This window comes from Sarcophilus harrisii, chromosome X (assembly GCF_902635505.1).
Source record: "Sarcophilus harrisii chromosome X, mSarHar1.11, whole genome shotgun sequence".
Lineage (NCBI taxonomy): Eukaryota > Metazoa > Chordata > Mammalia > Dasyuromorphia > Dasyuridae > Sarcophilus > Sarcophilus harrisii.
In genome coordinates, this window is record NC_045432.1 from 73517780 (window position 1) to 73534392 (window position 16613).

Below are 16613 nucleotides of genomic sequence, written 5' to 3' on the forward strand. Positions count from 1 at the left end.
ATCCCAGGTAACATCACCTACCCCAGGCCAGGACCCAAGGGAGCCTTGGTGGAGGTTCCCATCAATCACTGGCCACACCCCAACATTTCCCAGATGACTCTTGGCATCTAGGTTCCCCAATGGTAGCAATTTGCTAACCTTTGGGGGTGACCATTTGGTGATAATCCTAGAATAGAACTGTGATTCATTTCTGTCTTTTACATGCTGTGTTTTCTATAGCTTTGTCCATTCATCTAAAAGCATTTTGGTAACATGAGAGGGAGAGTGCGTTATCCTTTCTAAAATACTCTCAAATCTCTTCTTTCTTGCTTCTCTTCAATACAACTCTTAAGAAGCATGAGTCCCATTTTGCAGATAAGGAAAACTAAGCAAAGAAATGAAGGACTGGCCAAAAACAGAGTCAGAAGCTTAAGCCCAAGTCTTCTAACATCTTGCTCCGGTGTTCTTTCCCTGCAATTCCATATACTGAACTCTAGGCCTTTGTCTCAGGTCACCCGGTCACTACTAGGAAACTTTAAACTCATGTCCTCTTCCTCCAGGGTGCCACTCTTTCTGCCTCTTAATGTTCGGCAATATCGATTCCAGCACCATCTTAAAATCACAAGCTCTTTGAATCCCTCCAGCAAGGCCTGTTGCCATTGTCACCAAAGGGAGTGGTGGGACCTTGGCAGTTGGTTTCTCAGAAAACTCAAACGGGGAAAAGGCGCTTCTATGTACAGGAGATGCTCAGAGAGAATCGAGGCAGGAAACATTGACATGACAGGCCGAGAACCTGAATTCAAATCCTGACCTTGTAAACTCATTCGAGAAACATTTAGTAAGCACCTACTATGTGCCAGTCATTGTGTGCTTCTCATCTCAGGCAAGTCACTTCTGAGTCTCAGTCTCTTATTTTCTCAGATTGAGGGATTGCAGGAATGGTTTCTTTAAGACCGCTTCTACCTCTTCATTCTGTAGAAGCTGCAGGTGATGGGCTGGAGGAGGCGACAGGATCCACTCAGTCTTGGGCAGATAGCTCCCATGTACACGTTGGAGTTGATTAGTTAAACAAGTAGCTTGACGTGGGAGAAAATGGAGGGAGGGAGCCTCGTTTGGGGCTACACGGCGGGTGGCCCAGTGAGCAGAGAAAGGAATAAGCTGTTGCAAGATACATTTAATGAATCCACAAGACTTCAAAACAGGCTATGGGGAGCCATGTGCGTGTGCACATGTTGCATGTGTGTGTGAGCTTGCATGTCACTGTGACAAAAGAGTTCCCAGAATTAAAGCCATGCTGACATTGGGAAAAAGAAAAATCCCTTTCTGGTCAGCTTGTGTTTCAGGTTACTTGTTCAGGTTTAGGTCGCCTGTGGCCATGCCCTTATTCCAAAGTCATTGCTACTGACTGTTCTTGACTCGGGGTTCTCCCTCTGCTATTTCAGTGGGTCAGAGCAGTGGCAGGGAGAGCCGAGTCTGTGATGCCAGCCCAGAGCCCTGGGTGGGGGGCACTGTGCCTCAGCACAAGCAGCTTCCTTTACTGCCACTTTGGAACAGTTGCCTGCCATGGGGCCTGCCCTACCAGGACAGACGGTGGAAGGTTGGACCCTGAGTCCAGCCACCTTCCCGCTCGGTAATCTTTGCATTTTTGAGCGTTCTCTTGTGCCCTTTTTGGTTCTTGTGCTCCCAGTCCCGTTGGCGGGTGACTTTCCCTTGGCTGCTAGACTGTTGAGAGGCCCAGCCCCCAAACCCGAGGCAGGGCAAAAGAGAAAGGCACCGAGGGTCCTTTCTGTGCTTGGAAGGGCCTCATGGAACTTCAGCCACAGCCAGATGGCTCTGTAGGGGAAGCAGACAGGGAACTGTGGAGTTCTGGGAGGCGCCAGAAGATGGCAGACTCATGTCTTCTTAGAGACACAAGCAAAGGGCAGTATACTATTAAGAGGAATGGCAAGGAAGCTGGAGGGAGAGATCTTAATGATCTTTTTTAACCAGAGCAATGATGGGCTTGTGAAGTCCTCAGTCTGGGCTAGCTCTTCAGGCTGAAAATGAATAGATCTGAAGGATCCAATAGATCCACTGTACCTGTTACTCGTGGGGGGCCGATGGTCTGATGACTACTACGTGAGACTACACTGGAAATAATATGAATTACCGTTCCCCCTTTCCTCTCATTCCAAGACCGGTCAGTCCAGGAAGGAAACCAGAAATTGGCCATCTCTTTTTCTGTGGGAGAGCTTGGATTTCTGAGGATATTCGTAAACATCTTCACAAGCACCTCTTGGGACTGTGTTGCTTTTGGTTCGCTTGTGAACTTCATCTAATTCGTATGAGATGATCTCTGGCCTGGCAGAAGCACTGCAAGGTTAAAACCTAAATTCACAGAACAAACTGGCAGTCTGCTCTGAGAAAGTCATTGATCAGATGAGAAGGCAGTGAGCAGTTAATGTCGGATCTTTGCTTTCCGCCAAGTGCACGGACCGCTTTGTGGAGATGGGTTGGGAGTACTTTAGGAGTAGCAGACAGTTTAGGAAGGGAAAACTGATGACAGGCGGACTGGGGTCTGCCCAGGGCCTGTCAGGTGGGTTAGAACCAGCCTTCTCGAGAGGCCGTGGGTCAGCTGACCTGCTGGACGATGTACTGGTCCCCGGCAAGGACCTTGCTGGGACATCACACGCCTATACGTACACAGACATGCGCGTGCACGCACACACATCCTGATTCTGAGGAAAGCGACTGATTTGCATGTTTCTATCAATTATATAGCAGATAAGAAAGTCAGAAATTGGTAGTAAATGGAGCTGGAAGCTCATTAGCCATCTGTTCTCCAAAGGCTTCTATTTGATGTCATGTACTTTCAGATTTTGGTGGCTCAACAGTGTATTGGCAAAGATTTGACATTTAGGGAGAGAGGAATGGAAGAAAGAGAGGGAGAGAGGGATGAGGGAAGACAGAGGGGGGAGAGAGAACGAGAGACCAGGCACAAGTGGGAGAGGAAGGGAGACGGAGAGAGTGGCATTTCAAGGGCAGATTGGAGACTTTGTAGAAAATGATCTCCTTGTTCCCCGATTTGGCCGCTTGAGACTTTTTGGGCTAATACCAATAACTGTTCTACATAATGTCAGTCTTTTGTCTGGCTTTCGTGAAATTGGGATTTTTGTGTGGTTTTTGGAAGTCCCCAAAATCCATTTTCTTTACAGTGAATATCATTGTCAGGAGGTGGAGGAAGATGCCGATACCATCAAGCACGTGTAGCAGGGATTGGTTTTGAAAATGTAGGCGCCCCTCCCACCCAGACGTCTGTGGCTCCCCCTGGACGAGTGTTTGTAGCAGCTTCACTTCTGTTTTGTTGCCTGTGCTTAGATGTAAAAGTGGAATAATCCTTAAAAAACTTTTCTCTTAATAACACTTGATCCTTTATGTGTGTGCACATATGCATACCTTTATGTGTGTGCACATATGCATACATATTATATAAATATATATATATATATATATATATATATATACACATATGCTGTAGATGTAGAAGCACTTTATATTTTCACCAACTCATTATACATGTGTGATCTCCTCTGCTTCTCACAATGTTGTGCAGCCCATGACATAGGAAGAGTTGTTGCTACAAGTTCTCCGAAAAGAGGGAAGGAAGGAAGGGAAGGAGGAAGGAAAAAAGGTGGGCATCATGCCAAATGCTTTATATGTATCTTATTTGATCTTTATAACAACCCTGGTATGTAGTTATCATTAGGATCCCCATTTTACAGTTGAGGAAACTTGAGATTGTGACTTGCACAGGGTCACACTGTTTGTGATAGAGCTTGGCCCAAACCAGAGATATGTTCCCAGACACTGAACGCGGGGCCCTGGGGACTGGTGACACTGTGACACCTCGGTGAGATGGGCAAAACCCAAGCATCTTCTTTGTTCTCCTTGTACCAGGCACCTTGCCCCCTTAGGTGCCCTCTTGTGCTTCAGTAACATATCCAGTCCCCTTTGTACTTTCTCTACATATTCATATCCAGTAGCACTGTGGGATGTGGGTCATGGGATGTTGTTGGAGACCTGCCTACTGTTGGACTCGGTGAGATATACTTCGCTAATGCACTAATGACTTAGTAAGTCCCATGTGCTTGCCCAGAGCTTGCAGAAGTGACCGATTCAGGGTCATAGTTTCAGAAGCAGAATTAGAGCTTTGGGCTTCCTGATGTGTGCCCAGCACTGAGTCCCTTCTCCCATCTCACCGTGGATTCACGATCTCAAATTGAACTGCCGACACTTGTCATGTGCCCCCTTTTCCTACCTTCAATAGTTCTTCAGTTTATACGATGCCTTTTTAAACAAGAAATAGCGGTTTTGGATAAGGAGGACCAGGAGGGCTGTTTTAAGTATTTGAAGGGTACCTGCGTGCGTCCATATGCAAACGTTTGTGTGTATATGCATGAAAGCGTGCACATATTGCTATAGGACTAGTTTGGCTCAACTGCACAACAAGAAGTGAAACAGACAGGAGAGACCAACTGAGGCTGGTTATCATTTGTGAGCTATCCCCAATGGGCCCAGGCTGCCTGGGTGGAAGCACGGCCACTCACCTGGTAATGGCTTCCTGGGGATTATGGGAAGGAGAGTCCTCCCTGCTGAGGCAGGGCTTGGATGACCTACTTATGAGCTCTCTTCTGGTTCTGAGGTTCTATGAGAATTGGTACTCGTAGCTGCATGTATGCATACGTGTGCATATACTCACATGTGTGTACATGTATGCACACACATGCCCATATGTTTGAATAGCCACACACACAGCTGAAGTTTACTGTCTAAGCTCAGAAAGCTTTTAACAGGAAATCCCAACACCTAATGTGTAATTCAACTGGACCTGAAGGGCAACCTTTTTTTCACATCAAATTTTAAGTATTTTTGTGTGTCGGGCCTGGAGGGCAGGAAATCATGGGAGGCCAGTGCTTTCTGAGAGTCTGCTGCCTTGGTTCTCCAAGGGAAGCTTGTTATCATTATTGTCGCTATGACTAATCTGTATAAGAAGGGGGAGGGGAGGCCTTTTGGTCTTGGGGTTTTAAAGAAATTCTGTCTTTTGTAATAGCTGTAGGCAAAGTGAACCTAGCTAACTTCTCTTTCCTTTAGGACCCCTTCAGGGTCACGCCATTGTGTGTGGCCCTCTGGGAAGGGCAGGGCAAGAAGTTAGCTGACTTAGTTGCTTGGGTTTTGGTGGCCAGGAGGATGGTGGTCAAAAGAGAAGGTCTGGTTCACTCGTCAGTTCTGCTCAGGAGTCATCATGGGTTCTTGAACTTCTCTATCGTCACTCTTTTGCTGGGGTTTCTCCATCTGCAGTTTTTGCAGAAATTTTTCCTCTCTACCTTGTAGCAGAGGAACATTTCCTCAACCCCATACCCCCATAATCCTCAGTTTCCAGAAAAGGACTGATGTGCTCCAATGGGAAGAACTTACAGAGGGAGAGGGAGGATGCCTGGCCGTGCTTTGGTCCCAGCTCCAAGATCAGCCTGGGCAAGTCCCTTGAGTTCCATCAAGAGCACAGCTTGGAGTGTGTAGCTCAACAGCGTCCTCCTGGTTTGCTTGATGTTTCATGTCCAAGAAGAGGCCGATGTCCCAGGCAGTTTTGGGAAGAGAGGCACCGGCTTACCAGAGTTGGCTTTGGGCCTTCTGTCGTGTTGTTGCCAGTTAGAATGGGGGATTGCAAAGTGAAAATACTACCCCGAAGACCCTTCAGCCAACTTAGTTACCAACATAGTCTCTGAAAACCCACAATTCATGCTCAGTTTCTTTCGGGCGAATCCCTTGGCCTTGATCAGCATAGCCAAAGCAAGCATGTTGTGACTTTTCTAACGAGCATCTCCGCTTGAACAAAACTGAGCGTCAGGGTTGCCGAAATGGCCTAGGCCTGCATGTACCTTTGCATGTTTTTTCTGGGGTGCTATTAGAATGGAAACTGAACAGTGCATTATAGTTCTTCCTAGATTTCTCAAAAACATGGTGAGTATGTTCATTTGGACAGCATAGCCATGTCGCTAAGAAAGAAGCAAATGCCTTTGTTTTTATCATTTGTGTTTCAGTGTGTGGGACTGGCCTTTTCCTGGTCCTGTGAAAGCTGAGACTTGTGTACAGGGCTGGTGACATCTCAGCAGCTTGGAAGTATAATCCTGGGGTTAGCCAGCATGGGCTCCAGAATAAGTACGAGCATCCTCTATCTCTCCAGAGTGCCTCCGCGTAGCTTGCATTCTCTTGTTTGAACCATGCACCTAGGAGGGAGGCAGGGCTGGGAGCGATATTTCCATCTTAGGGTCTAGGGATTGGATGGATAAGAGAAAATGACATCGATTGAGGGCTAAGATAGGCCAGTCGCTTTGCTCTTAGAGATGCATGCTAGGCCATCCAGGCCTTCAAGAGGCTTACATTCTCATGGGGAAAGGGGAGCTAGAAGGGGCCAGAGGTATGGCAATTGTAAAGAAGTGGAGAAGAGTAGACAGAGGAGCTGGGAGTAAAGGTGGGACCCTCCTAACATGGTAGTCCAAGCCAAGCAGGCTTCCCCACTGAAGAGCTGGGGGCCTCAGTCGACACTTCATTTGGGACTTGGCCAACGTGTGGTCTAGATGGGGGTAGAGTTTTGTTCTCGACTGTGATGTCTCAAAATCCAGTGATTTGAAAACCTACGGGTCAGGTCTCTGACTTGGTTATGAGGACTTCTGCTTTGTCTTCCTCCCATAGTCTTCTGCAGAAAACGAAACGTTGATTGGTGGCTCATTTTATTTACTAAAATGAATGGGAAAAAATACATGTGAACATGATTGACAGGATTCTTCTGTTCAGTTGAGGAGTTAAAGGAAGATACACTGCCCTGACCCCAAGGAACAGATTTACTAAAGCAGCAAACTTCTGTACTCTGGATGATTCAGCAGATGTCTATGCTTACTGTAACCAAAAAGTACATTGTTTTGAATTTTCAAATTGTCTTTAATTAGCGTAAAACCTACAATAATCATAGTATCATGGATTTTGATCCGGACAGAACCTTTGAAGCTAACTTAATTACACCTTATTTTCCAGATGTGGAAACTGAGCTCAGGTTAAATGACTTGTCTAGGATTACACAACTAGTATCTGGCAGAAGTGGGACTTGAACCCAAGGTTGCTCTCTTTACCACACCTTGCTGCTTCTCTAACCAGTGGCAGAGATGAAATCTGAACCCAGGTCTTTGGCTTTTTTCCCCTTAGTCCTAAAAGTGGACTATAAGAACAGAGGAAAACACGGGCAAACCAAGTGATGGCATGGCCTCAATTGTCCCATCTGCAAAGGTTGATTGGGTTAAGTGATCCAGGGCCCTTAGTACAGATACTCTACGATTCCTTGAAAAAGAGCCCTAGGAGTCCCCGCCAGTAGCCACATGCTTGGACTCTCCCAGATACGTGGAATGAAAGAGCTGAAGCAGGAGTGAAGAATTAGAAACAAGGTGAAATGTGGGCCGGTCCTGTGGCAGCCCCATGTTCTCTGAGAATTGTCCCGAAGGTGCCCTCTGGGAGCCTGGGGAAGAAAAGAGGCCATAACAGTGCTGTTACTCGATGCCAAGCTGACGCCATCTTCTCCACCTGTGCTCTCCTATCTGCCAAACATTGACATGTACAGAATAATGGCCAGAGAAGGAGATCCCAGGATGGGTTCCTTATGAATCTTCAAAAGCGGGGAAGAGAAGAAGAATAATGCTAACAACCATGATTTCTCTGCCGTCTAATATACCGTGAAAGGAGAAATTGTGAATGCTGTGGATAAGTTCACTTATCTTGGCAGTATCTATTCCGGTTGATGAGTTGATGCATTGTCAGAGCTAGCTCAGGGTTTTGGAGGCTCCGAAGGAAGTGGGAGAGGAGAGGCGTTAGGTGTCTACCAAACTGAAGGTCTACAGAGCCTTGTGCTAAGCTCATCGTTGCATGCTTGTGAAACCTGGACAGTCTGCCTGCCCCATGCTGGGAAACGAAATCGCTACCATTTGAATTGTCTTAGAAGGTTCTGAAGATCCCCTGGCAGGAGAAGATACTAGACTCTGAAGGGCCTTTCTTGAGCTAAACTGAAGCATTCCAACTCCACTGCAGAGAGCAGCACAACTCCGATGGGTTCGAATGTCAAGGGTACATTTACTTCAAAGACTATTGTATGGAGAACTCACGTAGGATAAGGGCTCACCCCGGGATGAGAAGAAGGAATACGAGGACATTCTCAAGGTTTTCCTGAAGAACTTTGGAATTGACTTGTGACACAGCAGACAGTGGCACAGGATGGCCCAGCGTAGCATGTCCACACAAAAGAGCAGTAGCTCAGAAGAAACGTGAGATTCACAAATTTAGAAACATCTCTGCTCCAAATGTTCATGTGGACTCTTTATGCCTGACCTGTGATACAACCTTTGGAGCTTGTGGTGGTTTGATCGGCCGCAGAAGGGTACCCTGTACATTGACCCTGAATAGTGATGCCATTCTCGTCTTTGAGTGCGAAGGACAATGTGTAATCACGTTCAGAACTATTGCCCTGAACACAGAATGATCCTCCGTGATCAAAGAGAGACGGAGTTTTTAGTTGTTGGTGTCCTGGGAAAGTGGATCAATTTTTACTTTAAAAAGATTTTGAAAAATAAAAAAGTTGTAATAGAAAGACCTTCTGTGTAATGAATCCCCAGTTGATCAGAAATTCACTGGGATTCCCATTCTTTAAGCTGCCTAGAAAACTGAAGTTGCATTTATATAATGCAAAATCTAGTCATCTGGATTTAGGAGGAGTTTTTTTTAAATAAAGATTAAGTGAACCATTTTAGTCAGATTGAGAGAAACTGTTGAGAATGGGCTGTGTTAGCCAACTCAGTTTTTATCTTCCTTCACGAATAGAAAAGTTCTCATCTTTATCAGCTCTTTGGAGTGCTCAGATGATTTTTCAACATAGAATAGGTGAAGAAAATAGACTTTTTATACTGCCATCAGAAGCTACTGCGACCCTTTAAGCCTGGCCTCTTCCTCTGGTAGTCTTGGCCAAGGGCAGCTCCCCGAAATTCTCAGCCACTTTCCTGCTGTGACCTTCTCAGCAGCCTCCCGGGGTGAGGTAGGGAATACTACATGCTTGACCTGGCCTATTTCCGAAGGGGTCTGAAAAGGTGATAGAGAATGTTCTCAGGGATTTGTCACTTGAAATGCTAATTCCTATGGTTTTGTGATAAGCTGTCTTCATACAGGTTCTTGTTTCAGCCACTGCTTCCTCTAGCCATAATGACACAGCAAGAAGTGGAAGAAGATATAGGAGATTATCTCCTCAGCACCTGGGGTCTTATTGTTCTCCTGGCCATTCGCATTCTGTAGCTTTGTCCCTTCTCCCGCCTTGGCCATCCAACCTTGCTCATTTCTTACCTCTGTTCTTTTTCCTTCCTGTATTTTGTGCTCCATTTTTAACATCCATTCCTTCCCCTTTTCCAATGAACCCCTGAGCTTGTCTTTAATCATCACTGATGTTTTGCCATTCCTTCTTCTTTGGTCTTCTAGCACTGTCACGGAAGTGAGATATATCTTTCTCCTTTTAGATTCTGACTGATGGCTCCTACCTTGTCATACTTGTGCCTATGCTCCTGTTTGGGTATGTGTCAAGAGATGTCTGGATATGTGGCTTTGTGTTCTCTTGTGAACTGTGATTATGGATTGGAGCGGAGCTATGAAAGGGGGAAAGGGATTTGGAGAAATAGTATCTGATCACAGCATGTTTTTTAAAAGACGCTGTTGGGTGCATGATGGCCATATAGTTAGACTAGAAAAATTGAGTTAAGGACAGGTTGTTTAGCAAAAGAAATTTCTTACATTTCAGACAGTTGAGAATTTCCATTTTGCTCCAAATGAGAGGGTTTTCCCTCTGAAATAGAGGTGGGACAAGGCATTTATACATCCTTAGGTGAGGATTGAAAATTCAGCCCTCCTATTGGGTGGGGGGCTCTGAGCTCTCCCTGGAACACATATGATTTGACTTAGTTCCAAATAAACGTGTCTTGTGAGGCATGGAAGATCCGGTGGTCATTTATAAAAAGTCATCGAAAGGAAGCATTTATTGCCTTGCACAATTCCAGCTCATTTGCTTGATTTGGTTACGTTGTGAAAAATTCAGCAAGGAAAGGATCTGGTGTACAAGTTCTTCCAAGTCTCATGTGTTCACCGGTACTGTTTCTGATAAGAAAGAAACAGATGCCCCTTCCCCCCTTGGAGTAAAGGTGGTTGTTCTGCATTGATCGTAGGAGACCTTTGGATTTTACAAAATTGAACCCTTTGACTTTTCTTTCATATTCCTTACTAATCATCTACATTATCAGTGCAGTGGACCCTTGAGCCGACCACAATCCCAGGCTCTTTTAGAGGAGTCTGGGGGTCGCCATGGGATGTAGTGTTCTGGGTAGGGCTACTTGTGACCTGCTTCCAGAAGGCTCGACTCCCTCTTTTCCTCAGGAAGCTGAGCTTTTACAGGGTTGAAAAACTTCCCGGGTAGAAAAGGAACATGGACAGAAGAATAGAAGATAGACCCAGCAGCGTAATGATTTAGCAGAGCCCTTGCCCTTTTAGGTGTGGAGTGATTTTGTTTAGTTAGCTCAGGCTGGTGACTGGCTGCATCCTTGAACGGGGAGGACCGTGTGAACCCATCCTGTCCAACTCATGCTTGAGCAGGCCTCCCCTCCGCAACATACCCGTAGAGTGCTCCGTCGTCCAGCTTGCTCTTGAAGATCTTCAGAAGATGGCTGTGTTGTTCACTTGCCAAAGATCTCTGTCAAATGCTAGAGTACAGTAGATCCCTTCGGTCCCTTTCAATTGTGTTCATTGGGATTCTCCCCTGGGAGCCAGGAGATGGAAAGGTCCACATATGTCTGTGAATGAGGACCCAGACCTAGCTCCCACCTCAGGCTCAGGTGTATGGGAGGTGGAGAACGAGCTTAGTAGGTATTTAGCTTAGTAGGTATTTCTAAGCGATGAGTTAATGTTCTGCCAGTGCTGTGGTGGGCCTTTGGGCCTCTGATCACCCAGCTTAGCGTTTATATGTATGTGTTCTTAAAAGGAGTAGGCCGGTCACCGGATCTGGTTTGTGGACTGTGGCCGTCGTTGGCTCCTGGCCTGTGTCAGTTTAAGGTTTAAAGGAGGAGAGGAGAGAGCCCTGCTGTTCCTGGGCCCTCTGGGTTTAGTCCTTTGCTTCCAGAAACCAACCCTTGTGATCATAGATGCGCTCATGCTCTGTCACGGGACCCAGCAAACCTTGGGCATTCGAATGGCACCAGGTTGAAACTGGGGGTAACGATGTCACTAAAGCTGTGGTAAACCAGAAAGCGTGAGTGAAAACAGCCAGACAGTGGGAAGGCTGGCTCCCCTCCCCATCCCCATCGCATCAGGTGGCTCCTTGGGAGAATCTCAAGAGACAGGTGGACAAAAATCATGTGGACTAAGAGACTGTGTGTACGGGTCACCATCTGAATTCCTGAAGGGAAGGCCCATCCATTAAGGCTGAAGTTTATCATTAAGCTGTGAGAAGGAAGAGTCCCTTAAACAAGTTTGTGGTATACCTGTGAGACTGGAGAGAGGCTAATTATAGGCCAGGGACGTTTCCAAGCCTCCAAAAGGCCTTATCCTTTTGGCTAAGTACAAGAAGGAAGTCTTAGGCCAGTTGGTAGAGTTAAGGCCACAGAGGCCACATTCGGAGGGGGTGAGGTTGCCCTGAGGAGCCAGCCCGATCACCGTCTACAGGAGAGAGCAGACAGGGAACTTTGAGACGAGGTGTTGGATGTTGAGAATAATGTTGATCTGCTTGTAACTTGGTGTTGCTCAAACTGTAGTATGTGCTTGAGGAGGAGGCTAAGCTTCAGAGGGACCCAGCAAGTCGGGCCTCCCTCAGTTCATTTGATTGAGATCGGCTTAAGAAAATGAGAGGGATGAAGGAGTTCTGTGGGGCCACGGTAATGTTTCTGAGCTGTTCGGTCTGGGGAAAAGCAGACCCGGAGAACCCGTGGAGTGCGTCGGCCTCCCCGAGGAGGTGGGAGGACTGGGGATTCTGGGAAAACTGGATGGATTCTGGGAGCCAGGATTGGCCATTGCACACCGAGGCCAAGTTTGAGGATTATGCCCTGAAGCCTGCTGCTCCAAAAGAGTAAGAAAATACTGGCGTGCCAGACACAGTAGCATTTTCTACCATTGAAAGTTTTGAAAAGCAGAACTTTGGGCTTGGAGTCAGAAAGAGACCCGAGTTCAAGTCATGACTCAGGTACTTGCTTCTTGTGTGTTCTCTTAACTGGGTCCCTGGGCTTGGTGGGTAAATCGAGGAGGTTGGACCTGAGAACTCCCATTTCAGATCCCTTGCAGCTCTAACTTTGAGAGCTCCTTTGAATAATCCCAGTGTCCTCCACTGCCCTTCCTCCAGTGACTTCCGTCTTTCCCTTCCCCATAGACTTGGCTCCGTGCCCTCCCCCCTTCTCCATCGTGGTGCTTTGGCTGCTTTGAGACCTCCCTCCGCACCGTGGGTGTTTGTGATCAGTGCCTTGCCGGAGAGGAGGCCAGTGTTCTGTGGCATACTCGGGAAAGGGGGCTAGACGGCCCTGGTGGGCGGGCACGGCTGGGACCTCGGTTTCCTCCTCTTCGAAAGGAAGGGCTCCATCAGAGAGAGCTCTTAGCACTGGGCTTTTCTTCCCCGGAGCTTTGGTGCATTGGGTGCCGAAAACAGGCCTGAGCAGCAAATGAGTGAGATTTATGTGGGGAACATTGCTAGTGCTAGGCAGTTCTGCCCCAGAGAGGAACCTGGGAAGTCTCCCCCCCCCTACCCCCGCAGAATGCTGTTCCTCCTGCCTTAGGTTGGGTCACCTGTGCCTCCGGCCCTCCCTCCTGTAATTTCTTTTGAGCAGTAAAAGACATCTGGGAGTCCCAGTGGGGCTTCTGCCCTCCCCTCCCAGTTCCTTCCAGAGTTTGAGTGGGGGAGAGGAGGGCGCTGCTGGGAGGAGCTCTCCTCCTGAGAATCCCCTCCTGGGGGGGAAGGGGCTGCTTTGGGGTTGGGAGCAGGGCTGTGGGGATTGGATTAAGGTGAATTTGAATGGGGCCTGGTGCTTGCTCCTGCCTCCCTCCTGGTCAGGAACTGTGCTTCCCAAGGACCGGCTCTGGGGTCCGCTTTGGTTTTTCTGGCCGGAAGGCGTCCAGTAGCCCTTGGGGGGCCGCTTGGGGATTGTGAGTGAGCCCTCGGCCCGTTTTGGGAGTAGCCATTGGGTCTGTGCTAAGCGAGCACTTCAACTGTGTCTTTAAAATGTGTATGAGAAAAGCGTTTCCCCTCCCCTTCCTCCTCCCCCCCCTAATTAGCTCCAATCTTCAGCTCATAAATAATTGGAGAAAGTAAGTCAAAGCCCATTTTCGCTGGAAGCCCACTTTGACCTTTGGGTACCAACTTGAACCTGGCCCTGTCGCGGCCCCCTCGGTACTTGCTGGTGTGCGAGAGTGGGGAGCGCGGGCAGGCCCCGGCTCACGGCTTCCTCTGCCACTTAGCGGCCAGCGCGCCTTGGGCAGGGGGAGGGCCTCAGTTTCCTCATCTGTAACGGCCGGGTTTAGACTCCATCCCCTCCAAGCTGCGCCCCAGTTGTAAATCTCCAGCGCTAGCAGTCTCACTTTCCTTCCGGCTCCCACCGGGGACACTGAGACCTGGCACCCCAGACTCCTAAAGGTGTGGCGAGGTCCCCGGTGTCTGGCAGCCGGATCTGGACCCGACTGGGGAGGACTGATTTTGACTGAGGAGGAAACTGAGGCTCAGGGAGGGGAGGGCTGCAGCCCCGAGCCCCCCGTGGGCACCGCTGGCTCTGCTCACCTCGCTTGGCACAGCCGCTGCGGCGGCGGCGGCGTTGGCAGAGGCGGCACCGGCAGAGGAGGCACAGGCGGCACCGCGAGAGGGGGCAGCGAAGGCACAGGCACGGGCGGCACCGCCAGAGGTGGCAGCAGCGGCAGCCGTGGGGCAGGCGGGCGGGCGGGCGGCTCTCCTTGGGGCAGCCGTGTGCCGAGGAAGTGGCCCAGAGCCCGCCGGGCAGCCGCCACAGCAGCGGCCCGCTCCTTGCACCCCGGCTCCCTCCCGTAGGCGGGCGGGCGCTCCTCTGGAGCTGAGCTGAGCGCAGCCGGAGCCTGCGAGGAGTAAGGGAGCAGAGCCGCCCCCGGAGGAGCTGTTCTTTGTGCTGCCCCCGCCCTGCCCGCCGCCGCCGCCGCTGCCGCCTTGCCCAGCCTGCCTTGGAGGTCAGCAGCTGGCTCCCGTTCCCCCTCCCCCTCCCCTCCTTGCCCCCTGCCTTCCTCCTTCCCTGCCCCCTCCCTCCCCCTTCCCTCCCTCCTTTTCTCCATCCCTCTTGCCCTGCCTGCCTCCTGCCCTTTCACCATCCCTGCTCCCCCACTTCCTCCCTGCCCCCCCTGCCCCGCCTGCCTCCCACCCCGTCTCTGTACTGCCCCCTGCCCTCCCAGCCTGGTAGCCACCTGCTCGAGGGCAGCGGCTGCCTGTCGGGTGGGCTCCCCTGCCTCCCCTTCCCCTCTCCCCTGGGCAGGCTACGATTTGGGGGTGGGGTGGGGGGTGGGGTCACGGCCGAGGGGGAGAGGGGATTGTCCTAGAATTGGGCAGGGTCCCGTCATTGAGGTGTTAGGGGCAGAGCCCTGGGGCTGCTGCCGCCGCTGCCGCTGCTGCCGCTGTGCTGCGGGAGGTAGACAGGCAGGTGGGGAAGGGGGGAGGGAGACAGGGAGGGAGGGGGAGGGAGAGAGAGAGAGAGGGAGGGAGGTCCGCGAGACTGCCCCAGATGTTGTCAGATGCGGGCGTGGGGGCTCGTCCTGCTCGGGGATCAGCCCGGGCGGAGGAGAGCCCCCGGCCGGAACGGCGGAGAGCTGGGCATGCGGCGCAGACCCGGGCAGGGGCCGGGGGGCGGGCCGCCCGCACTTGGCCTCGGTCGCACAATGGATGCGGAGGACGGGCGCCGGGGCGCTGGGCGCTCTCCTTAATGGCATAGGCAGGCGGGGTGCTCGTTCAGAGCTCACATACGAGGCGCCCCGGCAGCCGCTGCTGCATTTGGTAGCCCGGCTCTGCCCAGCTCTGCCCAGCTCTGCCAGTTCCGCCCGGCTCGGCCGTCCCGCGGTGGCCCGAGGCTATGCTGAGCTTACTAGCCCACTTGTATTGTTGCAGCTCGCAGGAGGATTGTTCGGAGGATGACAAGTGCATTCTGAGTAGGTAGGTGCCTGGCTTCCTTTGGCCGACGGTCCCCCTCCGTCCTGCTTTTTTCCTGCCTCTATTGGTCAGAAATCAGGTTAGAGGGAGAGCGGAGGCTCGCCGAGCCCTCCTGCCGCGGCGTGGCCAGCTCTGCCCGGTGCCGAGCCCAGCCGAGCCCAGCCGAGCCGCCTCGCTTAACTGAAGCGCCATCGGGAGCTCCCCAAGAGGCGGCTCTCTCCCTGCCGCGGCGGCGGCGGCGGCGGCTCAGTCGGGCCGGCATCAGGAGGAGGCTGGCTGGGAGCCCCGGTCCGAGGGCGCCGGCAGCATCTCTGGCTGCCTTGGAGCGGCGGCGGTGGCGGCGGCGGCGGCAGCAGCGGCGGCGGCTCTGGCAGGGGAAGGAGTGCTAGTTGGGGCTGTGTTATGGAAACGCTGTTTACTGTTATTGTAGTACCGTGGTGACAACAACATGCCTTTGAAATGGAAAACCAGCTCTCCGGCTATCTGGAAATTCCCAGTTCCTGTGCTTAAAACCTCCAGGTCATCGCCACTTTCGCCGGCGTACATGTAAGTGTGAGCGAGCGAGCGGGGGCTTCCGGTGGGACCGCTTTCCCGAGCCGGGCGCTCTCTCTCCAGAGACGCAGGCACAGGCACACTCTCCCTAGCTTGGCTTTGCCTCCGGACCACTTGAACTTTCCAAGTGCGGAGTGTTTTCCGGGGCTAGTCAGACGCTCTCGGGTCGAGCCCACCTGGAATAGTTCTCATGGATCTGTAAAGCCGCTCGGGGTTCGGAGGGGCCGGGAGCCCCCCGTGCCTCCCGGGCCGTGTCTGTGCTAAAGCGCCGACGGCCGCTGGTCTGGCGCTCGCTTTCCGGATGCCTCCTGGCCTCGGAGCATTTCACAGTCTCCGGCAAAGGCATATGCGGGTCGGGAGAAAGCGAGCTTTCTTTCCCCTGAACGGGTAGTGCTGCTCTAACGGGGGAGACGCATTTGCCTGGCTCTGCCGTGGTGCAGCTCTCCAAGTTCGCTCAATTTGCAATCGTGATGCCGAAAGCCTCGAGGTGTGAGGTTGGGGCATCGAGGCTCTGTCTACCCAGTTGTGCTTGTGCCGGGCCGACACACCGGCGGTATAGATGTTGGGAGACCGAATTGATCGGAAATAAACATTTCGTGAGGGTTTGGGGATGGCTTAGTGGAGGTTTTGGTTTGGTTTGGTTTTTTAATTAAAACATTGGTCTGGTGGGTTTTATTCACACAGCTCTGCCTGCAAAAAAGAAAAGCCAGGAAGCATAACCAACTGTTCTTTTTCTGCCCCGTCCACGGGTGGAGGAGGGGAGGAGAAGCTTGCCCTTTTCAGATTTTTCTTCCTTCAGTTACAAAGATGGCTTTGGAATCAAAACTCGGGTATGTTTGCC

General features: G+C 51.0%; 1 protein-coding gene across 7 annotated transcripts in view; it reads left to right on the top strand.

The window, feature by feature from the left end:
• The window catches only part of KLHL13 (kelch like family member 13), a 119738-nt gene that overhangs the window by 58713 nt on the left and 44412 nt on the right, over positions 1-16613 (top strand). Inside the window, exons 1-2 of one of the 7 annotated variants that reach the window (XM_031945113.1) lie at positions 13900-14253; positions 15651-15766. The exons of 3 other annotated variants lie outside the window; for them this stretch is intronic. In XM_031945113.1, the coding sequence (XP_031800973.1) occupies positions 15669-15766 (98 nt within the window). In that variant the 5' untranslated portion in view covers positions 13900-14253; positions 15651-15668. Of the gene's footprint in view, positions 1-13899; positions 14254-14790; positions 15224-15650; positions 15767-16613 lie in introns of those variants that run through there. 3 more of the 7 variants (XM_031945110.1, XM_031945111.1, XM_031945116.1) reach the window with 3 other exon arrangements.